Source organism: Ascaphus truei, chromosome 6 (assembly GCF_040206685.1).
Source record: "Ascaphus truei isolate aAscTru1 chromosome 6, aAscTru1.hap1, whole genome shotgun sequence".
In the NCBI taxonomy this organism is placed as follows: domain Eukaryota; kingdom Metazoa; phylum Chordata; class Amphibia; order Anura; family Ascaphidae; genus Ascaphus; species Ascaphus truei.
In genome coordinates this window covers 125,817,481-125,845,426 of record NC_134488.1, presented here as the reverse complement: position 1 = coordinate 125,845,426, position 27,946 = coordinate 125,817,481, and the positions used below count along the sequence as shown (strand labels likewise).

The 27,946-nt window shown below is 42.7% G+C and overlaps 2 protein-coding genes across 3 annotated transcripts in view; both read right to left on the bottom strand.

Moving 5' to 3' along the window:
• Positions 1 to 27,946, bottom strand: part of LOC142497853 (alpha-tectorin-like) — a 299,739-nt gene that overhangs the window by 226,701 nt on the left and 45,092 nt on the right. The window lies entirely within an intron of this gene.
• On the bottom strand, positions 13,609 to 18,855 carry LOC142497850 (cell surface A33 antigen-like). 2 transcript variants are annotated; one of them, XM_075606220.1, is made up of 6 exons: positions 18,636 to 18,855; positions 17,689 to 17,782; positions 17,426 to 17,515; positions 16,463 to 16,816; positions 15,322 to 15,588; positions 13,609 to 14,030 (listed from the first exon to the last, which is right to left on the bottom strand). In XM_075606220.1, exons 3-6 carry the CDS (start codon positions 17,472 to 17,474, stop codon positions 13,867 to 13,869), a joined length of 834 nt encoding a protein of 277 aa, XP_075462335.1. In that variant the 5' UTR covers positions 17,475 to 17,515; positions 17,689 to 17,782; positions 18,636 to 18,855; the 3' UTR covers positions 13,609 to 13,866. The 2 variants fall into 2 exon arrangements, with proteins under 2 accessions (XP_075462335.1, XP_075462336.1); XM_075606221.1 differs by lacking the exon at positions 17,689 to 17,782.

Below are 27,946 nucleotides of genomic sequence, written 5' to 3'. Positions count from 1 at the left end.
GTTGGTGGAGACACTTGACCTATAAATTGATTATTGTTCCTAGTGTGTGATACACCCTTTAAAGAGGTTCCCTTAAAAAATGGGAAAATACAGAAATTATACACATAATACTAAAAACCTTATTTTATGCAAGCAACCTTTCTTTGGATATGCAGTTGCTAGATAAAAGAAATGGCATCTATCTCTATCATCATATATTTTCAGCTATTACTGAGAATTGAAGGGGTTTTGTATCTGTGGAAGCAAAATGCATGATCCTCACCCCTGCACGCATTATATACATCATTCACTCAGAATATCAGAACAGACGATGTCTGCGATGGGTCAAAATGGCTGACTTATGATCCTTTCCTTGTGGCTGACACACGCCCCTGGGTGACCCCCTCCTTTCGGTGGAGGTGCAACACACTTCTGGATCAAATTTTTGCTGCATATGACACATACATAGAGAGTGATGAGTATTGCCAAAACACATACAAGAGCTTTCACAAGCCGCGCTTCCAGGAAACCAATCCTCCCATCAAGGCTCAATTGTACATACACCTTAAATTTCTAACTTAAACACACTCTAAAGAATAAAAATATTGAGTCTCTGAAAAATGAAATGTTCTGATAGAAATCAGGAATATTGAGTCTCTGAAAAAATAGAATGTTTTGAGTCTTTGATAAAATGAAATGTTCCTGATAAGATCAGGCCTCTGCCTGGTATCTTATTTTCCTCTTTGGTTAACAGTCAAAGTTTATGTCTCGTCAAAACGTTAACTTGATACGGCTGTGCTTTAGGTGACTTTTGGTCTTTGGTGGAGCTGGAACGAGCTTTACTGTACTTTGGGCCCAGGGAAAGAACTCTGCCACTTTAATTGCTGTATTGGTGGTTAGTATAGGCCTTTTCATCTGGGATGAAGAGCATGCTTTCGTAGGAAATATTTAAGTATTAACCCCTTCTCGAGTAGGTGCACTTTCAACTTTGCCTAGAGAGACTCAAAAAATGTATTAGTGGCATACAATACTTGTTAATTGTTTTATTACCAATAGATGGTCCTTAATTTGTTCCTTTGAACTACTGATAAGTCATCCCATAAGTGTCTCATTGGGAGATAATTTATACCTAGGAATAAATTCTTGTATCAATGTGTTTACTACTGTCTTAACATACGCATATAGACAGAGGTATCTCCTATTAATGCTCCTCATATTTAAAACTAAGCAGCTAATGTGGACTTGACTGTACTACAATCTAAGTTCCTAAGACTTTGGGCCTCATCCATTGTCAAACCAATTGCTTCCATAATCAACTCTATCCTGTCTACAGGCCATATCCCTAAGACCTGGAAAACTACCAGAGCTGTCCCAATCTTCAAAAGTGGGGACAAAAACACTGTCTCAAACTATAGACCAATATCTCTTCTCCCAATACACACTTGCTCTCATTCATGCCTCATTGTAATCTCCTCCGATGCAAATGGTATCAACCTTTTCATTAAATACTAACTAACCTTAAAACTTGCCCCACAAATTAAACATCCCAATAGCCTGCATTCATGGCTATTTTTCCACACACAGTCACTCCTACACCCATTGTGGCCAAGCACTGCTATCTACAGCACTTATTTCCTCACCTGCTATCTCTGTAAATTCCCCTCAAACCTTAGATTGTAAGCTCTTAAGGGCAGGGATTTCCTTTCCTATTGTCTGATTTTGCTGCACTTACTATTCTATTATAATTCCCTCTACTGTATTCTTTGTGAAGTGCTGAGTACATTTTTGACGCTATATATATATAAATAAAGTCATACACTACGATACTATCCAAAGTCATGGACAAAAATGTGTTTACTCCCAATTAAACAATTACTATACTAAGACAAATGCCCCTAGCCAATTCCAGTCTGGCCTCCACCCCAAACACTCCATTGTAACTATTCTGCTAAAAATATGAAATGCCTTGCATATAATATATACCCTGCTCACTTATGTAACTGTATTTGCAACTATGCATCACCTGTCCTTTAACTCTATACCTAGAACATATCCAAAAACGAGAGGTGACTCCCAGTGCACCATTTTCTGGCAAAAAATTCTACAAATCAATAATAAATTAGCAACTAGAATGTTGTTTGCTTAATCAGCAGACTTAGAATTATATATTATACAGTGATTTTAACTTTAACTACTGCTTATTATAAAATAGAACACCTATGGAAAAATAAATGGTTAGAAGTTATAAAATACACAAATTTAAGTGCAGACGTTTTTAAACAAGTGGAATTATTACGCAGCGTCTTGGCTCGTATAGTTGCTCTACTCACAGGACTTAAGAGTTAATAAAGGCAGTTGGCAAATTGGGTTGCCACCCATGTAGGTAACTGTGCACCGGACCCCCTATCGAATTCTCCGTCAGCAAAGTACGCATGTAAAATGAGAGAGAAAGCTACATAGTGCGATCAATTGGTAAACTTTATGTATAAAATAAGGGTAAAAAATGCGCACTTACAATGTGCTAATAAAATAAAAGCATGTATCACACAAGGTGAATTGGAGGTGTCCCGAACAGCTCACCGCCTCCCTTAGATCTTTTGCTGGCTTCCACGGCTCTGTGTCCCGAATCGGAGCTTCCCTCTATGCGCCCGTCTGGATGTGTGACGTCACGGCTGCAGGGTTGGTTTTCTACGGGTCGCCTCCAAGCCCAAAATTGGTCCACTCAACGCGTTTCGCCCAGCTACCAGGAACTGTTCTCGGCTTCGTCAGGAGTAACTCCGGTGCACAGTTACCTACATGGGTGGCAACCCAATTTGCCAACTGCCTTTATTAACTCTTAAGTCTGTGAGTAGAGCAACTATACGAGACAAGACGCTGCCTAATAATTCCACTTGTTTAAAAACGTCTGCACTTAAATTTGTGTATTTTGTTCTTTTAATCCCATATATGCTCCCCCTGGATGTTTTGAGAAATTCCTTAACCTTGGAACCCGTGAAACAGGTCCCACCAGTGAGGTTTTTTGAGCTGGGTGTTTGGATAATACATTCATTTTCATCACTTTAACATATATTATTATGTTCACCTTTCATTAAGTTGTTCGCGCCTGTTATTCACCTTTTTTCACACAATAGAAGTTATAAAATACATCACATATTCAGATAATAGTCAAATGCTTTTGTATAGGACTTCACACTAAATTTCTTGTAATATGAGCTCTTTTGACAGTGCCGAACACACTGACAGCGTTATGTTTTTAAAGACACTCAGAGAAAAATTTCAGAGCTTGCTTATCTTGGGCAATTTGCCAGCCCAGGCGTTTCGCCAAAAAAGACCTTGAGAGTGCAAAGCAGATAACAAAACAGTTTCTTCTAAATATTAATTACTGGATTGACACTTCAGCTCAAAGTTGAAAATGGAGCTCTCTCCACAGCAATAAAACCGAAAAAATGTATGGCCTCTCTAAAATAAAAATATAACCTCTCAAAAATAAAAATATGGCCTCTCAAAAATAAAAATATGGCCTCTCAAAAATAAAAATGGGACAATGAACTAAACTGAGGTTAGATCAACTTATGAACACACCATATATAATTTAAACAATACGTGCGAGCTTAAAATCTCTTTGCAACATATCCTAATCCTATAGAAATGCAATTGATGTGTTTTTACTGGTTTACACACAATACAGAAACCACAATACGGACACACAAAGAACATAGACACAAACTTCTCTCCTACACAGCGAATCAGCTTCTCATCTAAATAACCTGCTTTTAAAACTAATTTTTTTTTTTTTTTTTTTTTTTAATGCTCCGGAGCTTTTGAGTTAACTTTTCGTATCTTTTGCACATTCCTTTGGAGAAAAGGGGTTTTTTTTTGGCATGGTCTGTGCTGCTGTTATTCTGATTCTCTTTCTAGTTGCCATTAGAACAGAAGGAAAAAGAATATTTTCTGGTTTAAAAGACCCATTCGTGTGGCCAGTACGAACAAACCTTTTAAATTCCATTCTTTTTCTTCTACTCTCTCTCTTAGGGCTGCTCTGCAATTACTGGCAACATGTCCTACCTTTTTACACTTATAACACTTTCTGTCCCTTCCAAACAATTTCTGTCCCTTCCAAACAATTTCTGTCCCTTCCAAACACTTTCTGTCCCTTCCAAACAATATACACAGTCTCTAATTGTATCCCAATTTCTGCATATAACCTTTCATAAAAATAACCCTCAATATCTACATCCTCAACGCCATCGTATGCCTTGATTATCTATCGGCAAATTCACTATTTCTTTCCAATTCACTTTCTTTTTCACTTGTTATTATATTAACTTCTGTCCTAGCAATGGTAAAAATAAATGCAACGGGACCCTTCTGTCCCTCAACAGAATTCTTTTGACCCATATTAAAGTAAGGTATGTTTCCCTGTGGGATTTAAAAACACACGAGACGGCGCTCCCTGAGCTTATCAATCCCACAGAAAAAAAACCCTCTTTCATTTAAACATATGCGCAATTAGTTGATAATAGTACAAACAGTGCCATTCTCTGGCCAACAAAATATATTTATATTGTCTCTTTTCGTTCTCTGTATTCATTCTTTATTATTTTCGTCTGCAGACACACAATCCTTTGAGAATTTTTGGTTTCCCATTATTCCCCTGTTACAGAAATCAAATTTAATTGACCTGTACAATACTTCTTCGGTTACAGAACTCAAATTTAATTGACCTGTAGAATACTTCTTCTACAGCAATCAACTGTTAATTGACCTGTACAATTTAGCGTTACAATAATCAACGCAAGCTGATTACGTACAACTCTTTTGGCATGTTATTGTTCTGAATAGTGTAAATATGCAAATAAGGACCTGTCACAAGACTGTTCCCCAATCACATTTTCTCATCATAACTATACCAAAGAAAAACTTGAATCACTTCAGCGGGTCCAACCCAGTCCTGATAAACCTTTTACTTTTATAACATGGATACAGATAAGACTTTCTAACCAAATATCCATGAATTCACTTGGTATGTAAATGCTAAAACAGAGCAAATGTACAATCAGGGACCCGTCCTGCTCAGACAACAAAAATATTTATCACAACCCAGGACGGTCAGAAAACAATCCCTTTAAGCACACAAACACTCACCTTCATCACTAAAACACCAAAACTTTTAACGGGACTCTTACCTTAGCCCCTAACAACTCTTAACAACTCTTATTCTTTAAAATGAATACAGGAACAGAGAATAATAAATTCACGTGAAACTGCTAGGGATTCTTACTCGTCACATCAGATAAGACACCGTTCAAAAATCAGCTCCACGCACCACTCAAAACAATTTAATCAGGCTGTTTGTCTAAAAATGCAGGTAGCCTTACCTTGATTCATATGTGAGCTCAGATTTGAGTGATGGAGGAGTGATTCATCCGGGTGCTCGATTCCGATGATATTGAGTCCCTATTTCGGAATGCGCCATCTGAGAAAAACGTAAATAAAAAACACAGTCTGAGGTTATTTTGAAACAGAATAACACGTGAATTAATTTAAGTCAAGTGCACAACGGAGACAGCTTCAAAACAAAAGCTCTCTAACAATAATACGGTATGCCATATATTTATACCCTAAATCCTAAAGCTCCACCCCTTTATGGGGGAGCTTGCACGTCACTAAATATTACCTCATTTTGTAATACATAAAAATACTAAAGCTGAAGTCATTTTGTAATACATAACAATACTAAAGCTGATGTCATTTTGTAATACATAAAAATACTGGATAACTGTCTGTCAGCTAAAAATCATTATGGGGTTAAATATGATGTCAGTTCTGCCACTTGGCACACTGTGTGAGAAACAGTTTTCTCTGTAGCTTATATCACGGGTTCTCACAACCTTTGGCCTGTTTACACTTTCAATTTGACGCTGATTGGATGAGGAAGGATCAATAAAGTCAGCTAAGAGCGAAAACATTCCATTCTCTGCTTCACACATTTGTTTATACAGAAATGAAACACAGAAATTAAGACTCACAGAGACAAGACAAGATGGCGGATTGAAATATTCACACAAAATGGCTTCATCCTAAATGCTGTTATGTTGTTATGCCAGACCCCCTAATGCCTCAACTTTGTCACAGGTTTCTGAAAAGAAAACCGCCAATTTTTTTAATGGCATCCCCTTTTTCTCTTATAAATAGGGTATTATCCCAGTTTTGCAGTTATTTCAATTTATTCCGTCTCCAATTGATCTGGAATTATTTCATAGTCTCACTGCTGTTGAAATGAGTCCAGGTCTGGGAATTAAAACAAGGTTTAGTCAAAATGATACGTCCTGTCTCATGTACCCCAGTGTACATGTGTATAAATCCACCTGTTGGTGAAATTATGGAAAAGTGTGTTTGAGATCATTTGAAGGTGACCTCTGATAACAAGGAAACAAATGTATAGCTCACCAAACTTTTACTAAAGGCATTATACAGGTTACCACCTACAAAATGTTAAAGGCACGTGAGATACATATGAAGCAAGATGGTAAAGGCAACACTAATTTCAGTAGTTGGTAACTATAATGCTGGTGCGGGTATAGGATGGTGATAATCCTCACAAATACCAGAGAAGTTTCCATATACGGGAATCCAGCTTCACTGGTTTATTTGCTGATATAGACACCATTTCTTTTTATGGAATACCCTTTGTCAGGAGGAGAGATAGTGTCTCAATGGATTCCCAGACCGAAAGTAAGAAGGAGATTGTTTCCATCACAGGGCATTACAAGACAAGAGTATCTTCAAATAAAGACAAGATTAAGTGTACGTAGAGATGTAGCAAAACTTATTGTCCTCTGCATCACGGATGAACAAGCAAGAGTCTGCGGTGCTGGGCACAGTGTCTACTGTGGTGGGTCCATGGAGCTGCGGAGGGTCCATGCTTCTTAATGGGACCCCACCCAGAGTTAATCCTTCGATGCTGCGACTGCTTTAGTACATCTGTAAATAAGTAGTACAGGCTTCTAACAATCACAGCATCGTTTGGACGGCCCTGCTAGTAAAATGTATCAATAAAGATGTTGCAAATTAATTTGGTAGATACTGTGCTCCCTGTGTTGCTAATTTATACAGTGTATAGAGATGCTACGGGGCAGATCGCTCCAGCCAGAGAAAGCCATATAAATAAACAGTCTGACAAAAAAGGAGGAGGATAGAGAGCACTGCAAAAAGTAGGAGATCTGGAGGCAAATGGATAAAAAATTATTTATTTAGCATCAAGCCGACAAACAAGGTAAAAGCAAATCCTATGTTTCCCGCGGCATTTGGCCCTTTATCAAATATTGAACCACTTGTCTCCAGTTCTCCTACCTTTTTGCAGTGCTCTCTCCTCCTTTTTTGTTACTTACCTTGCTAAGATTGATGCCCACCTGGATGAACAGACGGTTACACTTGTAGAACGGGGCAGTGAGTACAATTATGAACTGCACTGTTTACTGCTATGGTTTCAATGCCATTACCGGCCAATACCTAGTCAGATTGGGAATTGAAGTGTTTACGAGACCAGCATTTGGGTGTGAGTTGGTGTCGGAGCGTACCAACGACGCTGTGCCTGGGGCCATTGGTTTCTATTTCCTTCTCATCTCATCTGCATTCTGGTTCCACTCAGTGAATGCTCCTATCCCACTCCTTATAAGGCAGAAACACTCTTTCCATAGAGTCAAAACATCTACTTCAAGGGTTTTACAGCCTTCTCTCATTACCTACAGTGCTTGTCCAGGATTTTGATAGCACCATTTTTGGGGATTCAGTTGCCTTTTTTCTCTTACATAAAGTCCATAAAGAAGGTAACCAGAAATAGGTCAGTTGAGAGGAAATATCCTTGATATGGAGTTAGGTCATCGAGCAGGGAGGGAGAGAGAAAGGTGCAACAGTACTGGATATTGGTATGTGCGTACAGAGTAAAAAAAAAGGGTTTTGGAACCCACTATCATCCTCCCTATGAAGAAATAACCTATGTCTACCAAAGTGTAACGATGCTTGTCTCAAGCAGGAAACGAACCCGCAGGGCTGAGGTAGGAATATGAAAAAAACGACCTGAACCGAAGTACAGAGTCCTGATAGAGTAGTGAGGCATAAGCCAAAGGTCAGGGCTGGCAACAGAGTTGCGTAGTTGGTGGGAATGCAGAGGTCGAGGCAGACAGAAGACAGGGGTGGTCGAGTTACGTAGCCGGCTCTGGTAACGAGGAAGACAAAAATACACACAACAGCCCTACAACCCACAACCACTACCCCCAACAACCCCCCACAACACATACAGTAAAGTAATGGGCAAAATTACTATTATCCCCATATGGATAATAGTGCATTTGCCCATTTTAAAATCAAACATTAGGCATCTAGCTTAAAGTAAATACAACTTTCTACTTACCCTTACCATCATGAAGGGTGTCCTCGTCAACATACTCCAGGTCCATGTCCTCTTTTGCCAGCAAGAGTACAAGAAAAGAATACAATCTAATGGTCCCTAACCCCTTAATCACCTTAGTGGTTAATAATCGCTACAGTAATTAAGGGGTTAACCCCTGTCCCCCGCTACCCACCCATGAGGCCTACCACCCATCCCGGACCCATTATACCCACCCTCTCTCTATTGATTGGCACAGTGGTATATCATACTCATATAATATGGGCATGATAAGCCACTATAGCACTCAATGGTCAACCTAATACAAATCATTAAGGCCAAAATTACACAATAATAAAAGAAATACATAAACACCTAAACCCCCAACAATAAAAGAACTAAACGGCCTCAACTACACATCAATTACATGAATCTATCCATAAAACAGCAAAATAATTACTGCTATGTTATTCCAAAACATAAGAATACAAATAAATAAACACCTATCCCACCAATCAATTAAATAAATAAAACCACTAGCCAACCAATCAATTAAAGAAATAAAAGCACTAGCCAACAAAACAATTAATTATTTTATAACGCTAACCAATCCTAAAATGTACTAAATCCAAGTCATCCAAATTCAAAACAATGTAATCCAAACAATAAATAGAAATCAAATTAATAACAATCAATAGAAAGCAAGCATTTACCAAAAAATGCATTGGCTGTCACTGTATTTATCTTTACCCTAACAAATTAATATATTATCTGTCAATGGGCAATCACAAATATAAAAATAAATAAATGAAAAAACCTGAAAAAATACAATTGCATACATTCAATATTTATCTTACCTATAGAAGTCTTCACCATCCGAATCCCAGCGTATCTGGAAGCTTTTGACCCGCTACGTTATCACCGGCAATCCATCTCCATCCTCCTTGAGGTCCACATCAGGCTCAAATCTTCTTTCTTTTATCTTCTTTTACCATCTTCTATTTTCTTCTGTAATTATTTTTTCTTTTCTTCCATCTTCTTTCTTTCAATCCAAAGTACCCCATGTTAAATCCAAACAGATGTTGCCTTGTCGAGATCTTCCACTAAAAGGAGACTTACATGCCTTTTATATGGCCTGTGACATCACATTTTAGGGTCAAACGGTACAGCTTCAATCCGATTGGATGCTGTATCATGTGCCCGCCTCTTTTTTTTTTTTTTTTTAAGGATCTCAGGAAGCAGAGGGTCCCCGGACCTGAAATTAACGTGGTTCTGCTCCGGAGACCCCTTGCTCATCTACACTAGTATTAAAATTTATATTAAAATATTTAGATCGCTGGCAAGATATGCGCAGGGAGAGGTGTCTCTCTCTGTTCAGCTCTCTCTGCAGTTGAAAGAAATCGCCGGGTAAGCCCTTTTGAGAAAGGTGATCATCACGTCACTGACTTCTCGCCCGTTTTGAGACTTTTGCTATCACAGGTAATCAAGCTTTTCTGAATACCGTGATAGCAACGCTCAGAGAACTGGCGGCCTAAACGGCTCAGCGATTTTTTTGATGAAGGCTAAAGAATAGACCCCTTAGTGTTAGTGTCTACAGTTATATACTATTTTTTTTTGCAAAGGTACTGTACTAACTGTATAATGTTGATGATGTATAGCTTCCTCGTGCTGCAGCATTCCTTTATACCATAAATATATACGAAGCAATGTGCCTCTAAGCTTACAGATGTAGCAGACGTCATTTTTCCCTGATAACAAAACATATTGTGATATAACACAGCACATTATAGAGTTTTAATAGTATTCTATAGCAGAATATTCTTTGCAGAATATCACACCAGAGTTACCAGGAATAACCTGTTATATCTGAACAGCAAACTTTGTTTCAGTTTCTGACTGTGCCAAATGTAAGGAGCAGGACCTGAGCATACGTAACTTTGCAACAATCATTGAAGTGCTCACACATTTATATTTCCTGTGACGAAGCCGAGTGTGTGAAACGCGTAGGGCTATGAGATAGGCACCCTGGTGTTAGCACGGAGCCAGACGCTGTTTGGCCAATCTCTGTTTGTTGGCGGACACCAGAACCAAAGAGGAGGAGCGGATCGAGAGAGAGGTGGTCTGATTGTCTGAAGCTCTTGCTAGCAGACGAGAAAGCGAAGGCAAAAACTCACGATAGTGCATGATGTCACTTCGGGGTTTGGTGCAGGATGCTGAGACCGGAGGATTCGCTGTGCATACCCCAACTGGTATCAGCTGAGACCTCTCTACACTGCACAATCCTTGTGCCCGTGCTATCACACGCCTGCTGGTGTTTTCCCACATGTAAGTGAGCATGATTACCTTTTTTATATTGTAATACATTTTTTCTTATACAAGCGGTGCTTGTTTGCTTTCTGTCATTTCACATTTATATTTATTTGTTTATCAATATCTCTCATATTTATATTAATAAGCTCTAATTCCCTCTGTCTAGTCATTTGCTTTCCCCGCAACACCGAGTACTCCATCCTTTTCTCGCACTATTGCAACCTCATAATTAGCATTTTTTCTTCTGTGGTAAAAACAGATACCTGTACTCATTTTATTAGATTATTCTCTACATAGGGTAATACTGTATCAGGGAAAATCTTAGTTTATCCCTATTCTTTTTGTTCAGTGGTGGTGGTAGTAGAAGCTTTTCCATCCCTTGGAATGATAGTGTAACGATCGGGGGACTCGCTCTTCCCAGCGTGTCCCCATCACCTTGGGTCCTCCGGTGGCTAACCCTTCCGTTCCCTTGCGTCCCCAATCTCTGCCTTCCTCCCTAACTCGTTCCCTCGCGGTGTGGTCCACACGTTCCGGCTCGCGGTCTGCGCGCACGCGCGGTCCCCTCACTGTGCGCGCGTTCCCAGTCGCTGGTCTCCCGTCGGGGGACTCGTGCCCCTCGGCGTGCCTCCGTCATCCTAGCCTGTTCCCTACCCCAGATCTTTCCTTACCTGGTTTCTCCGCTCCTCCTTCCTCTCTGACTCTCCAGCCGAGCACCTCCTCGGCGATGCTTCCCCCACGCTCTGGTGTTCGCGCGGTGCGCGCGCGTGACAGTGTTACAGAGGGCGCGCGCACCCGCTCTAGTTACCAACCCTCCCCAGGCACTGGCTCCGCCCCCGTAGGTTGCAGGTCATTACCCTAGATGACCTCCCTGTCTCCTCCCCTCCTCTCACTGACCTATCCCTGCAATTACCCACTCTAACCTCTGCTCCACACCTCACCCCTATTGGTCCTTCTTCCCATATAACCCCACTCCTTCCTCTCAGTCCTTGCTCTGCATAGCTTCCTGTAGCTCCTGTGTGTGCAGTGTCTATGCCTAGCTCCCTTGTCTGTTTCAGCTCAGGTTCCTGTCCCTGCTCCTGTTTGGATTCCCTTGGTTTGAACTTGAACTCTGCTTTGGACTCAGACTATGCTGCCTTCTCCTGCCCTTGAACCCTGGCTTTCGGACATAACTAAGTTGCTCTCTCCAACCCCTGGACTCTGGCTCTTGGACATTACCTTCCGACTTCTGGTGCCCCGGACTCAGCAAGTATTATGTTAACCCTTACTCACCAGGCCCGGCAACGCTATTACCACACTCCGGGCACGCCCTCACTGCTGTGGGTGCGTGTTATACCCTTACCCACCTCAGTACTGGGGACTGGCCAGGTCTGCGGGCATACAGGCGTTACATATAGAGACTTCTGTTCATAATCATTGTTAAAGGTTAGAGAATCCTCCCTCCCCTACATGCCGAGTATAACTGCACCCCTATACCTTAATGCCTTTTCTATTCAGTTGTTTAGACCATAAAGCAACTAAGCACACCTAAGGGCGTACACATTGATGTAGTTAGCATTATTCTCTGTGTTAAGGGGAGGAAGTTGTAGGGTATTTCACACTCTGATTACTTTTCTCTTCCAGCCATAAATGTCACATGAGATGGATGAGAGGGAAAATAGGACACGCCGAGGAGGGTGGGCTTATTCTGTCCCATTGCAAATTTTGAGGATAAAAAACCCTTTTTATTTTGAGATCCAACCAAGAAAGGTATTTTATTCCAATAAACATGTTAGTTCTCATAACTTCAATTACACAACCTCTTTGGAGGGACCAATATTGTTATGTGGGAATGTATTTAGATTCTGTTGTATATCCCGTTCCTTTCTGAAACTGTCTGCATTTATCTATAGTATGTCTATGTTAACTTCTCTTTTTTCTGTAAACATGCACTATAGTACGTTTTGTATTTTAAATCTAGAATGTAATAAATGCTGTTGTTTGGCTCTAATTGTACCTATTACTGTGTAGAAGAGATTAACTGCATTTTCAGACACATTTTGCTCAATTTTTGTGTTTATTACACATTTTTCCAGTTAACAGGGCACTGAAAACTCCCAATAAAAGACCATACATTATTCTTGGTGGTGGCAGCATATTGAGGTATAGTGTAATGGTTTTAAGGAGATTTTGCTCATTTTGAGGGCTTTGCAGGAATCTCTGAGTTAGCAGGATAGCAGGAAGTATTAACAATGTTTACATACACAAGTCATGTGTTCACAGGTGTGGTGTACGTGACATTGAGTATTTCACATTTTGAAATGTTCTTCTCTGAAGAGAACAGAGATAAAAATAAATGCTAAGAATGTTAAAACATTATTGCTGACTGATGACATAATACCTAACGCACTACTACATATAAATAAATATTTCACCAAGTGTGAGGCTCTGTAGATCCTGTATTATCTTCCTTACTTTCAATGTTCTCTTAGGAGAAGGAGATGTTCAGGATCAGAAGTGTTTATGTAGCACGCTTATTTATATTGATTGGCATATATTCTTCTCCTAAAATAAAATCCAACACATAGTTTCTCAGATCAGTTTTGTCACAAAAATCAACAAACATTGGGCAAAAGGTATTTATTTATTCGTCAATTTCACAAAAAAAAAAATTCCAGCTGAGTCTTTTTTGTCTAAAAACTTCAAGCGAACATGTGAATATTAATACTTTTTTTAAATCAAGCAAAACAGGGGCAAAGCGAATCTTGGCATGTTGGCACATCTCTACTAGCTACAGTGTAGATAATAAGGAGTTATATTGGACCTTTTCTTATGTACCGGATGTCACAAGACTTACTGTCCCCAGTGCTGAATCCGGATGAAAAAACGCCGCGCCTGCCCGCATTTTTAAAAATACCGCGGTGGCGGCCCCCTTTAGTCTCCTGCGGCCGCCACCGCGGTATTTTTAAAAATGCGGGCATTTCTGTATATATTCAATGTGCTAAGAAAAAACTGGACTGATAACATGGGTGGAGAGTATCAATTCTGCTTTCACTGAGGCCACTACAGGATAAACAGGATCAGGTGTCTCATTTCAGGTACAAGAATCCAATTAAGTGTTGCTCCAAATCTAAACAGCTATACATCAATCCCCACAGGCCAGCTCTTGTGTTTATAGTTCCTCTTGTCGAAATGTTGTTGTGTCTCGAACATTAGAAAATAGAAGAGAACGGTAAAAGTACTTTCTGCCTGTTCCTCTGTCTTCCTGGCTGCCTCTTCCTCAGACATAGCAGGGATACTATTAGAAGAATCAGGAATGAGGACCCCAATACAGCAGTGTAGAAAATGACTGGTTGTCTGAGTTCAGAAGGCATACCTGGACAAGATACAGAAAGAACCAGTGTAAACATGACTCTTGCCTGGCTCTGCAGAACTTACCCTTATTCCTTTTCTTTATCACTCCATCTCAAGAACAGTGGCTCACCAACAATTAAGCCATTGCCAAACATAAGTAGAGCTGAACAATGAGCGAACATAAAAGAAGTGGGAATGAGAGAAAGGTACTATAAATATTCCCACACCAGAAAGTAACTAATGTGTACATTTTCCCCACAGAGGTCAACGTTTGAGATTCTAGAACGTTCTAGTTAAATATACATATATTGGAAAGCCAAACCCAAGCATATTTGAAGTACTGAAAATTATTCTTTTATTGGCTAACAGAAGCCTTATTTAATGGAGGAGGATGTAAAAATATTAACCACTCTTGTGACCTTTATTGACACTTATGGACTCAAGGGACTTACTGCTTATCTGTCAATCGGGTTTGCAACACATTAACTCTGAATTGTTAGCCCTTGTGAACTATATAGCCCATAATTCAATACTTCCTATCTCTACGGGATTCTTAGCAATCTTCATATCTCTGCACCAGGCTTCCAAAGCTCCCAAGTTCAGTCCTTCAGAGCTCCCATTGGCTTTGTAATGCTCCCACCCATCTCAATTTGAAATTGGCAAATTGTGCTGATTTGCAAACAGTTTGTCACCACCCAATCTCCCAAATAAAACACATTTTACCCCATTTTACCCTGTAACATCTGTGCCATGGTGCTTTATTAGGATCCATACATTAAGCTTAATGAAGAAACACTTCACAATTACAGTATAGTGCGGTGTTCAGAGCACAAAGGAATGTTTACAGTCCCTGTCCCGTAGAGCTTACAATCTATGATTATGGTTCCTGGAGTGCATTTTGGTTCAAACCAGGGAGATAAAGGGACTTGCTCAAGGTCACAAGGAGCTGACACTGGGAATTGAACCCTTACGTTACACTCAGTATCCTTATTATCAGAGTCAGTGTCTTTACTCACTGAGCCGCTCCTCAGTAGCTCTGTGAAATAAGCATGAGCAATTCTTTGTTTTATGGGACCCTGTACACTAGTGTTACAACCTTTAGTTAATCTGTTCTATGCAGTTTATAGAGCCAGAATGTTATTTTTTTCTGGATTTTTTTTTTTAAATCAAACATCAGTAAGAGATAAACCTTTTGAGAAACATAAACAGGGCGAGATATATTTTTTTATCCTTCGGGGAATATCTATGCAAAAAAATGTTGCATTCCATAATGAAAGAAGATTGTTCGGTTTGTAACAAGAAGAGACACCCACCTTTGCAAGGAACCTCTATACTCTGATTAATGATGTTGTATCCAGAATTGTGTCGCAGCAGGCAATTGAAGGTCAAGTTCCCTTTGGCTTTGTAATCATCACACTGGACAGTCAGATTGCTGGACCAATATGGCCCATCTGGATTCTGTCGTTCCATACTGTGTTGATTCCCATCTCCGGTCTCCCAAATTAAGCTGATATTTTCCACCATCTTCCCTTGAGTTTGACATGTAAGTTCTGTGCCAATGTGATCCACTTGGATGGGTCCTTGGAAAAAGAGAGAAATAACCAGGTAACCATCATATCTGAAAAGGTTCTTCTCCGGACATTGTGATTTCTGGAGCAAAAACAGCATTTAAAAAAAATGCCCAGTCCATACATAGATGAACAGTGTGACTGTCCCATGGGGCGCATATTCCTGATCAGTTTTATTTTTAATTTAGTCATGTCCCAGGACAGACTTGAAAATGAGACGTCTCTTAATGTATTATTTCCTGGTAAGACATTTTATAATAAATGTCATTTTATTCTTTGCAATGAGCCCTGAGGAAGCATCATTAATGGAGGTCTAGAAGCAAAATAAAAAAAATAAAAGAACTAGTGGGCTTTCTGCTGGAGTTTGTTGCACATACTGTAAGAGATTATTTTGATGATGCCTTCGCCAAATTAGGTTAGAACTAAAACTAAGGTCAAGTTTGGGCTTTTGCATACACTTTACTAGTGAATGCAAATCAGGAAAATGTGGATGCATTGTTGTCAGGCTAAAGGCAATTTTACATTTAAAAATAAATAAAATGACATACTGTAACTGTAGTAATCCTTACCCAAATCCTGCAATAATCTGCTCAAATCACTAGTTATTTGATGGAAATACAACATGTAGTGAATCCACTGAATCACCTTGGTTATTTCATTTGTGAAATTGCTGGAGGTTTCGGCAAATCATTTCTGTTCTTAACACTTTTACTGCCAGAAACCAACTGCAAATGCCCCTTTTCAGTGCAGGAATTAACTGCATTTGTGTTGATGGGATCTACCGTATCTATATACCAGGCCTATTAGTAAACGGTCTGTAGCAATTGCTTCTTGAGAAGTGAAAGATCAAGCTTTGCATTGGTACCTGTACTGTACACTTCCTTACCATGAACATAGAGCAGGGTCCCATGTCCAGCCTTACTGCTAGAGGTCAACCCAAGCAGCAATGACATGAAACATTCATATACATCAGTGTCGGAGAGTTGCAGGTTGGAGATGGATATCGACATGTCATTCTGATCTGCTGGGTTACCGATCTGTACTCGTCCTGTGAATCTGCTCCGAGGAGGGTGCATATACTCGATAACGGTGCCATCAGGCTTCCGGAGCAGCCAGTACGGGGTGACTCTGCTCCATGACACCAAGCCAGGCTTAAAAAGGCAACTTAATGTGACATTGGACCCAGTCATGGCAGAAACAAGAGGGACTTGATCTACTTCAGCATTGCAAAATCCGGCACCTGGGGTAGAATACATATGAGTTAACTTACTCCTGTAGTACCAACAATGACACCATAATAAAAGAGTTTAAAACTGCTGCAGGGCAACAAAGCTGTATGTGTAATGCTACAATCCCCAAAATTAAACCGTTATCCAAGGCAGTACTAATGTAAAGGGGCCATGTTTTATAGGCTTGTTGTTTGACTTATAAGCAGGGGTTAAGTGACAGAGTAGTGATACTGTACCTTGCTTGAACTGCAAATTAGTAAATTAAAAATAAATGGTCACACTTGAACCACTGCTTACAGACTATTCAACACGGTGAGAATTTTTTCCATCCCCTATATTAATTTGGTGGCTCTTCACTTTTTCTAGTTCCATATTGTCTTTGTTATGGAGTGGTGCACAAAACTATACTCTATATTCAATGTGAGATCTTATATAGTGGCATAATTATTCTCTCTTGCTTAGGTGCAGTATGTATTGCCCTGAAAAGCAGCCCTGCTAGTAGGTAGCCCATAAGGACTAAACTCTATCCCCGTGAGGGTTACATGTGGGACCAGAAGGAAGAGTAGAGGAAAAGCAGAGTCTTTGAGCATGTTTCAGACAAGTATTTCCGAACTTCTCACCAAAACTCAGCAGCAGCAGAAACCCGATCCGTAGTAGTAGAGATCGCATCTCTGTTATATGAATGCTTTCCCTTCAATAAAATATAACCTCTGGGGGGAAAAAAACAGAACTGTTCATATTTGATAAAAATAGAAACAAGGAAATGTACAATGAAACAGTGATAAACATAAACACCCCCTCTCCAAAGCTTCTCTGATAACCACCTGACACACGTACGTTAAAAGAACAAGCTATTTCGTAATCTGGGGACATATACTCTTACATGTCAGTGCTTAACCAGAGGCACTTAAAGGCATCTTTTCCTTTGTTTGGCCATCTCTTCACGCAGGGTGGATAATGAACGAGTAGGGCAGACTCTTGGAAAAGGTACAAAGTAGATTTCTTTATATTAAAATCAGAGAACAGCTCACATAGAGTCCATTCTGTTCAAGAATAGGAGCCTCTCTTTAACTTTACTATAAACCTAACATTTCTTTCTCCGCCTTACCCTGTTTTTCTGGAATCTGTCTCACCCTAGTGATCATGGTGGGTGGAAACAAATAGCAAAAATAGGTGCAAACAAGATCATCAGCACCGTAATCCAGCCGATCAAATGATATTAAGTAAAGTGCAATGCAAAAACAAATTCAAATATTCATCAAAAGCAATATGGGGTGAAGTGCCTCCTCCTATATATAGCCGCCTCGGAACATATTTAACATCAGCAGCATTTGCTTAGTCCCACTTAGTAGCTGAATTGAATAAATCATAGGTCACATAGGTGTATGGCCGGCACCGATCGGTGGTAGCAAACGGGACAGCGGAGACAACTGGGGTAAGAAGTCTCAGAGATCCCGTCACACCACGTTTTTAAGTCATGTGCTAATAACGTTTTTTTAGATTTGCCTTTGCTCTCCTGCCCATATTTGTCCTTCTTGGGGCAGTGCACCGCCTTCTTCGTTCACCCTAGTGATCTCTCTCCTTTAGGATCAATGTCCAGAACCTTTCCCACTAATATTTAAAACTATCTAGTTCTCATTATGTAACGAGTTTGTCTGTCACTTTCATGCTCCGTTACAGACTTTCTCACGCCATCTCTCATTGTTCACCTATAGCCATACATTAAAAGCGTTCGCAAAATTATACAAAACCACAAGATTAACTGGCTGACATACTGTGCCCTCAACAGTGAAACAGCAATTTAATTGAAGCACATTGTCATAGACTTACTATGAGCCTTGCTATATTCCTATGCCCGACACATGGGAAGACCACCAGTTAGCAGGGTCTGGTTAATTCTCAGCACCCGATTTCATGGCAACTGACGTGAATATTATCCACCAGCTCAGCGTTACAAAAAGATACACTTGCCTTGCACTCCTCGTAGCAGAATTACCTATTGGTGGTGCAAATGTATCTCAGCATTAAAGAGAGAGGAAGCTGAAGTAGGTCGCACAAAAAAATAACCTGCTCCGAGTAACTGTTTTTCAATAACACCTTTCAGAAGTTTCCGAAACGCGTAATAGGAACAGTGGGGCGGTAATGTACTTCAATTGCTTGATAAAAGTACATAGTGTTCCTTGTCAAACCTATCCCCTAATGATGGAGGCATATTTCTCAATCAATGCAGTTTTGTGAAAGCAGAATCGTGTCTTATCAAGTGGGGGATGAAGAGTAATATAAGGATTAACCTGTCGGATATTCAGGATAATCAATGGTAATTGAGGGCATTTATTTGTTTATTAAATGTTTTACCAGGAAGTGATACATTGAGAATTACCTCTCGTTTTCAAGTATGTCCTGGGCACAGTTATGGTGACAATACATGGTTACGTTAAATGAACAGAGGTTATACATTCAATTTACAGACGTTTTAGGATGGTTAGAGATAAAATATGCTTATGGGAGTATGTACAGTAACATTTACCAACAAGATAAAAAATTGAGACAGCTGAAGTCTTGAAATTACTTATACTGGAGAAGGCTTTGAGAGTCTCTGGTAGGTTCTTCCAGTTATGAGAGGCACATTAGAGTGTTTTAAACAGTGACCAGTCTTTTGGAGTCGGATCTCAGGTAATAAATTGAGGTAAAAAAAAGATTATTGGTGTACTTGCTTCAGAAATGTAGAGTTCTCTTAAAATTATGCATGACTATGTATTTTCCTGATCAAGAAAGTTGCCACAGGGCAATCACTTTAGCCAAGTGCAGAATGACAAAAAAAATAAATAGGTATTTTTAAAGCCTCAATTCCACTGAACATTACTTCCTGTTTTTTTTCCAGGGGATTTAAATGACAATCGAATAGGAAGTTACAGCAGATGACCTCCCATCTTCTTATTGGCTCTTGATACCCCCCATTTGTGTCCACAGGAGGGAGATGACCAGGGAGACTGCAAGGAAGTTCCCTCCACCTTCCACATTACTCGTTACCCAAACAATTAACGACAGAGACCCTTCACCTTCCACATTACTCGATACCCAAACAATTAACGACAGAGACCCTTCACCTCCCACATTACTCGTTACCCAAACAATTAACGACGGAAGTACAAAGGCAGCAGTTTTTTATTTAGACATTAAGTAATTGGATAAATGCCCATCCATGCCAGAGTGCTCACGCAACAGCTGAAAGGTCAAAAGCCCTTGAACTGATGACCCAATGACCATCAAGCCGGGCCCACGTGACCCGGCCGTTAGTACAAGTTGTTTCCCGGAAGTCACGTTTAAATTATCCCCGCCCACTCGCCACTCCCAGCCCCACTGGCTTTACCAGCACAGATCCCGTCTTGTCCAAGGACAAGCACTTAACCCCCCAACTTCTGCCACCAATTGGTGTATTTAACCCTTTTAAACTCAACCCGTACCGCCAGACCTGCAAAGGACCTTCCCAACCCCTCCTGCAATGCATCATTCAACAAGTCCAAGCTGATGTCCGACAAGTGCACCCTGTCGGACCGCAACAAACTGCTAGACATGGGCCAAGCTGCCTGCAACCGCTGCAACCCCAAACTGCAAGCCTCCCCCCTTGTCGTGATGCGCAAATTAATTCCCCCACTCGCATCGCTGCTAAGAAGATCAAGGTAAAGGCCATGTTTAAGAGCCTGGACTTAAAACTGGGTAACAAACCTGCCATGCAGCTTGAACCAAATCCTCCAAAATCCATGATATCACTGGCCTTCTGCTGTTTTGTACACTGCCCCCCTCATCAAATCCGCTACCACTTGCATGATTACGAATGTCTTAGTAAGATCCTCCTTAACGCTCAATTTTAAGAAGAAGGATACCCCCTTGTGGCTGGATGGCCTGTTGGCGAGGTCAGACAAGAGTCCACACGTGCATTTTCAGGGTAAACCAAATGTTGAGTGGTTTTATTTCTCCACAACACAAATAAACATTTGGGCACACCGTCCCTTTAAAGACAAACAAAACTCATAAAAAGAACACCTACTCCCCATAGGGAGGTCTTGCTAAACATTCCAAGCCCTATCTACCGGGCTAGTTTGCTTTGTCCAGTTCCCAACCCATAAAGTTATACCACAATAGTTATGGAACAATATTAAAGTCCTAACTGTTTCTTTTTTTAGGAATCTATGTTCCTAGAGAGAGGTTTGGCAACTCTTCTGGATAGGAGCTTGCACAGGACAGCACTGTAATCTGTCAGTCAGCTACTACAAGCAGTAGCCTCCTTATCAAGCTGGTTGTCAGCTGTCTCAGCTTACTTCATGATTGCCAAGTATTCTTACTGGGTTAACCTTCTGAGTGCTGGATGAAGGAATCAGATGTATGTTTCCCAGGCATAATTATCAATAACTTATTTCACCCTGTCACACCCCATTAACCTCTGCCCTCTTGACCCAACTGGCAAGCCCCTGGCCTTTCAGGTTAAAACGAACGTCAATACGGTCCCCACCTCTGACACATCCAAATCCAGATCCCCTGCTAAACCCTGATATTCGGGCTTAGCTGCCGCATAAGCACCCCATGTATCCAGAGCAATGGAAGCCCGTACTAAGATCATTATTGGACCGTCCCCTATTCCCACAATTCTACTGCGCACTAAAGCCCGACATGCTCCGGCAACAACTTCCTGAACGAAAAGGCCTGCGACCAGTTAGAAAAGTTATGTGGAAAAAAACATCTCTCCACGTCCTCTTTCTTGGCTTTGCCTTTCTTAGATGACCTCGCCAGCGGTTCCCTGTAGCCTGGGAGCAACATAGTAACTCCACATAATCCCCTTCCCAAATCTTTTATATCATTCAACAGAAGGATACCCAAAAGACTGGCATAGGATGTGTATGCATCTTTGAATGCCCTGTCCACCAATCTAACCACATCTGTCGCTATAACTGACACATCCACCCCCGCGCTTCTGACCATAGCGGCTGGTATTACCGCCAGAGCCAAGCAGTGAGTCGCAGGTGCCACAACCACCAAGGGACTCCCCCTTCCCCCACGGCCTGCCCAGAACCCACTGGAGCAATGCCGACCACCATATATGGGGAACCCCTTGCTCCCCATGCCGCCGCTGCCCCCAATAGTTGCATCAGTGCATCCTGTACTAGCAACCGTCGCTGGATTGCCTGTGAAGGGGGCTGCTGCCTGTGTCCCCAAGCCTCACAGTATCCCCCTCAACATTGTGACCAGACCCAATGCTTCTGCCCCGCTAGGTAATGCTGCCTTCTGGACCAGCGCGGGTCCCTGAACCTGAAGGGAATGCCTGTTGTGATGCTGCTGCCAACGCCGCATGGCCCTCTGCTACACCTGCACCCAGTCGGGAAGGAGAGCAGCCAGAGGACGCCAAGAAAGTGAGAAGGGAGCCTGGTCCAATGGTCATGGCGGCCCCTCGCTCTTTTACCAGGAAGTAGTACCGTATTCGCCCGAAAATAGTCCTGTGTTTTTTTCCTAAAAATGTCTTTCCGAAAACTGTCCTCGTATTATATGCGCAGTCTAACACCTAATATTTTTCATGTAGAACACCTTAAAAACTTTAGGTTCGTATTATGTGTGAGGCCGTTCAATATTTGGGCCAATACGGTACATTGAGAGTTACCTCTCAATGCCCTGAGCACAGAGTTATGAGGATAAATACATGGTTACATTAAACGAACAGAGGTTATACATTCAATTTACAGACATTTCAGAACGGTTAGAGATAACAGAAGCAGGGAGCAGAAGATAATCTCCCACGGTAGAACCGATAACTTCTACCCCCAGTAAGATCACACACTCCCTCTCTAACAAGTTCCTCTCTGTACATGACTTCTTTCTCTCTCACTCCCTGCTTCTCTTTGCTATAACTGAGACCTGGCTCACTCAGTCTGACTCTGCTCTGGAAGCTGCCCTCTCCTATGGTGGCCTTTCCTTCTCCCACACTCCACGCCCTGATGGCAGAGGTGGAGGCGTGGGGCTCCTGCTCTCCTCTCTCTGCCATTACCAAACCCTTCCTTTTTCCCCCTCTCTTGCTTTTCCCTCCTTTGAGGCTCACACTGTCCAGATCTTCTCTCCTCTCCCTGTTCATGTGGCGGTCATCTATCGCCCACCTACCTCTACTCATCCCCCTTCTGCCTTTCTCTCTCACTTTGAATCCTGGCTCTCTTTCTTTCTCTCCTCAGACTCCCCTGTTCTTCTCCTTGGGGACTTCAATTGCCACATTGATGACCCCTCTCTCTCTTGGGCTTCCCGCTTTCTTTCTCTTACCTCTTCTTTTGGCCTTCAACAGTGGACTGCAGCCAGCACCCACAAGGATGGCCACTACTTAGACCTGGTTTTCACTAAAAACTTCTCTCTCTCTGATTTCTCCATTTCCCCTTTTCCTCTCTCTGACCATCATCTCATCTCATTCTCTTTATCTCGCTTCTCCCCTTCTCCACCTCCATCTACCCCCCGGTTCTGCAGAAACCTGCGCTCTATTCACTTACCTGACTTTGAGTCCAGATTACGCTCCTCCCTCTCCTCTCTCAGCTCTGCTACAGACCCTGACAACCTGGTCAGAAAGTACAACTCTGTCTTGTCCTCGTCTCTTGATCTACATGCCCCGCTTTCTCTCTGCCGCCCTCGCTCTTCTAACCCTAGACCCTGGCTAAATTCCCACACACGCATGCTGCGTTCCTCCACTCGTTCCTCTGAACGCCTCTGGAGGAAGTCTCACACTCTCGCAGACTTCCTTCACTACAAATTTATGCTATCCTGTTTCAACTCTGCCCTCTCGCAAGCTAAACAAGCCTACTTTTCTGCACTAATCAACATGCACAAGTCTAACCCACGCCGACTGTTCTCTGTCTTTGATACTCTACTCAAACCACCCTCAGCTGCCTCTCCTTCCTCCATCTCCGCTCAGGACTTTGCTGACTATTTTAAGGAAAAGATAGAATCCATACGGCAGAACATCCCCTCTGTTTCTTCCCCCCATCCTACACCTCTTCCTAACTCTCCTCCTGCCTTCCTTGACTCTTTTTCCACTGTCTCAGAGGAGGATGTGTCGCTGTTGATCGCCTCTTCTCCCTCTACCACTTGCCCTCTTGACCCCATTCCTTCCCATCTCCTAAAACCTCTAGCTCCTACTATAATCCCTACGCTTACACACATTTTTAACTCCTCCCTCTGCTCTGGAACCTTTACATCCTCCTTCAAACATGCAACAGTCATACCATTACTCAAAAACAGCAAGCTTGACCCTACCTGTCTTTCTAACTATCGACCTGTCTCCCTCCTGCCTTTTGCCTCTAAACTCCTTGAACGTCTTGTATACTCTCGCTTGCTCCATTTTCTCAACACCTATTCTCTCCTAGACCCTCTACAATCTGGCTTCCGCACTGCTCACTCCACCAAAACAGCCCTCACTAAAATAACTGACGACCTCCATGCTGCCAAAGACAGAGGTCATTACACTCTGCTCATATTACTCTACCTCTCTGCAGCATTTGACACAGTGGACCACCCTCTTCTCCTCCACATTCTCCATACTCTAGGTATTCGGAACAAAGCTCTATCCTGGATCTCATCCTACCTCTCCCATCGTACTTTTAGTGTCTCTTCTGCTAACACCTCCTCCTCCTCTATTGATCTCTCTGTGGGGGTACCCCAGGGCTCTGTCCTGGGACCTCTTCTCTTTTCTCTGTACACACTCTCTCTAGGTGACCTAATAACATCTTTTGGGTTTAATTATCACCTCTATGCCGACGACACACAAATATACTTTTCAACACCTGACCTTACACCTGCTGTACAAACCAAAGTTTCTGAATGTCTCTCTGCTATATCATCCTGGATGGCCCTCCGCCGCCTTAAACTCAACATGGCTAAAACAGAGCTCCTCATACTTCCTCCCAAACCTGGCCCTACTACCTCCTTCCACATTACTGTTGGAACTACAATCATTCACCCAGCACGCTGCCTAGGGGTCACACTCGACTCCTCTCTCACATTTGCCCCTCACATTCAAAACATTTCTAAAACTTGTCACTTTTTCCTCCGCAATATAACTAAGATACGCCCTTTCCTCTGTTGTTCGACTGCTAAAACTCTGATTCAGGCCCTCATTCTCTCCCGTCTTGATTACTGTAACCTCCTGCTGTCTGGCCTTCCTGCCTCTCACCTGTCTCCCCTACAATCTATCCTAAATGCTGCTGCCAGAATCACTCTACTCTTTCCTAGATCTGTCTCAGCATCTCCCCTCATGAAATCCCTCTCCTGGCTTCCGATCAAATCCCGCATCTCACACTCCATTCTTCTCCTCACTTTTAAAGCTTTACATTCTTCTGCCCCTCCTTACATCTCATCCCTAATTTCTCGGTATGCACCATCCAGACTCTTGCGTTCTTCTCAAGGATGTCTTCTTTCTACCCCCTTTGTATCTAAAGCCCTCTCCCGCCTTAAACCTTTTTCACTGACTGCCCCACACCTCTGGAATGCCCTTCCCCTCAGTACCCGACTAGCACTCTCTATCCACCTTTAAGACCCACCTTAAGACACACTTGCTTAAAGAAGCATATGAATAGCACTGTGGATATTCTGAACACGATACATAAAGCTTGGCCCCCTGCAGACGCACTTACCAGAACTCCCTCCTACTGTCTCTGTACGTTCTACCTACCTACCAATTAGACTGTAAGCTCCTCGGGGCAGGGACTCCTCTTCCGAAATGTTACTTTTATGTCTAAAGCACTTATTCCCATGATCTGTTATTTATATTATCTGTTATTTATTTGATTACCACATGTATTACTACTGTGAAGCGCTATGTACACTAATGGCGCTATATAAATAAAGACATACAATACAATACAATACACCAGGCCGGAGGTATAATAACAGGAACGGTTTATTATCTGTACACCAACAGCAGTATATGGCAATCATCTGCCCAATGCAGTCCCACTCTCAGCTACCCACTGAAGGATGGTCCCTGGACCTTCACTACAGGCCAAGGGCATCCGCAGCAGTCCCAGTTCTTCCCTGCCCCTCCAGCAGTATGTATGGTCCACACTCACTCTCCTCCGGAGGGAAGAGGACCAGAGAATGCCCAATAGTCAGGCTTTTGGCTGTGTGACCTGTCTCTCTCAAGGGGGTAGAGGCACTGCTAAATGTGGGGTGGCACCGCCTTTAAATACAGCCAAGAAGAGGGCATAAGGTATGTCCCATGATTGGACATGCTCAGGCCTGATGTCACCACCTCCCCCTTTCACTCAAGTGCAGCACCAGTGAGTGGGGAAACCCCATATTGACTGCTGGCAGGCCTGCTTGTACCGGGGCTTACTGCCAGGAGTAGGACAGGTTATTAGCCATAGGTGGCATGGCTACATCAAAGACAATTTGAGAGTTGGGTGGTACAGGTGAGGAGCTTGTTGAGATAGGTAGGTAGCTTGTCCAGAATGTATTTGAGGGAATGACAGGAAAACTTTACTTTGCATGTGGACTCAAAGCTAATCTTGCTCATGCAGTGATGTGTGTTGGAATTACATTGTAGTGCAAAGTAGGCATATTGAGGTTAGAATGGTGTTGTACTGTACATTGTACTCTACTAAGCAAATTCGTTTTGCAGATTTGTGACTACCGTTTAGCCAGTAGAATCTCTTCTCACATCTTCTCTGCCAGAGGAAAAAACGCACAATGGAGATCAGGGTGGGTCACAGTTTAATTAATTGATAGGTATAAATTGAGTTAATAAAAGGTTATTGTTGTACTTGCTTCACAAATGTAGAGTTCTCTTAAAAATATGTGTAGCCAGGTCTCCCCTGCTGAGCAGCACCCCCCTCACCTGGTGTTTGATCGCGGGCGCCGCAGAGGCCAATGGCGGCCCCGCGCGGCGATCGAACCGGTGAGAGCAGTCAGGTCCCGGCTCGGGGGTTGCTGGGGATGCGTGCGGCCGGTTGCTAAGGCCGCACGCGCGTCGCAGGGCTCCCGGCGCTCCCGGAGCCGGGCGGGCAGGGCGCCGCCATTGCCCCTTAGTCGCGCATGCGCAGTTAGTAGGTAGGGAATACAGCCAGCCTTTAGAGGGTCACGCGAGAGTAGGGATAGACAGGGAGAGGTTGCGGCGCCCATTAGGGGTTAGTGCAGGTGTAGGAAAGGCACGCATGCAGCCCCAATGTTATTACAGGCGCCCAGGGACTACAATTCCCATAGTGCTTAGCGAGGGAGGCACCAGGTGCCTCATAGGAGCCAATAGGGCTGAAGGATTGTCCTGGAGCAAGTGGATACATTTGGCGGGCTTGGAGCACGTTAGTTCAGTCAGAGTCAGGAGCCCAAGGAAGGAGGTAGGGTGCAGGAGTCAGGGACTCCCTGCACTAGGCCAGCGGCCCTAAGGTCCAAGTTAGCCCTTATCCCCCAGGTTAGTGAGTGTTGCCAGGGATAGTCTCAGAGAGGGACCCTGTCACTCATGGTAGTAGAGCTGAGGAATAGTAAGGGATAAGGGGGGCTGAGTGTTAGTCTGCAGAGCGTTGCGGCAGGCGTTTAGGTGAATTAGTGGCACGAGACAGCTGGGGGGTTCATAGCGGTAACCAGTCCGGGGAGCCATAGCCCAGGGTCCGTGTTGCGAGTGACGAGGCAACTGGGGGGGTTCATAGCGGTAACCAATCCGGGGAGCCATAGCCCAGGGCGGCGTTGCGCGTAGTACGAGGCAACTGGGGGGGTTCATAGCGGTAGCCAATCCGGGGAGCCATGGCCCAGGGCCCGTATTATGAGTAGGGTGGGTACAAGACCTACCTATATAGGATAGGCAACCACGAATGCCCTAGGAGTTGACCCTTAAACCACTTAAGGATGCTGTGTTATAGGGACGGCCTATAGTGCAGGGTGTGTCACGTTGCTGTATCGTTAGAGAGGGACTCAGCGGATGCTGTGGTTCCAGTGACGGAGTTCGGACCCACGTTGGGGTCCACGGAGAATATCACCTGGAAAGGATCAGACGGAGGCATCGCATGTCTGACCCTTTGAGAAGAGTGTCGCAGGCCAGAGCATCGGAGTGCTCGGAAGGTATTTCCACATAAGTGCACCAACAGGCCTAACAGATAATTTAGTGACTGCGCAGTCACCCACGATCTCCG

Excerpts from the sequence above, each read along its gene's own strand:
- LOC142497850 (XM_075606220.1), bottom strand. The coding sequence starts at position 17,474 with ATGCGATCTCTACTACTACGGATCGGGTTTCTGCTGCTGCTGAGTTTT. Across the intron at positions 15,589-16,462 it reads GACCCTGCTCTATGTTCATG|GACCCATCCAAGTGGATCAC; the intron begins GTAAGGAAGTGT and ends TCTTTTTCCAAG. Across the intron at positions 14,031-15,321 it reads TATAGAGGTTCCTTGCAAAG|GTATGCCTTCTGAACTCAGA; the intron begins GTGGGTGTCTCT and ends TATCTTGTCCAG.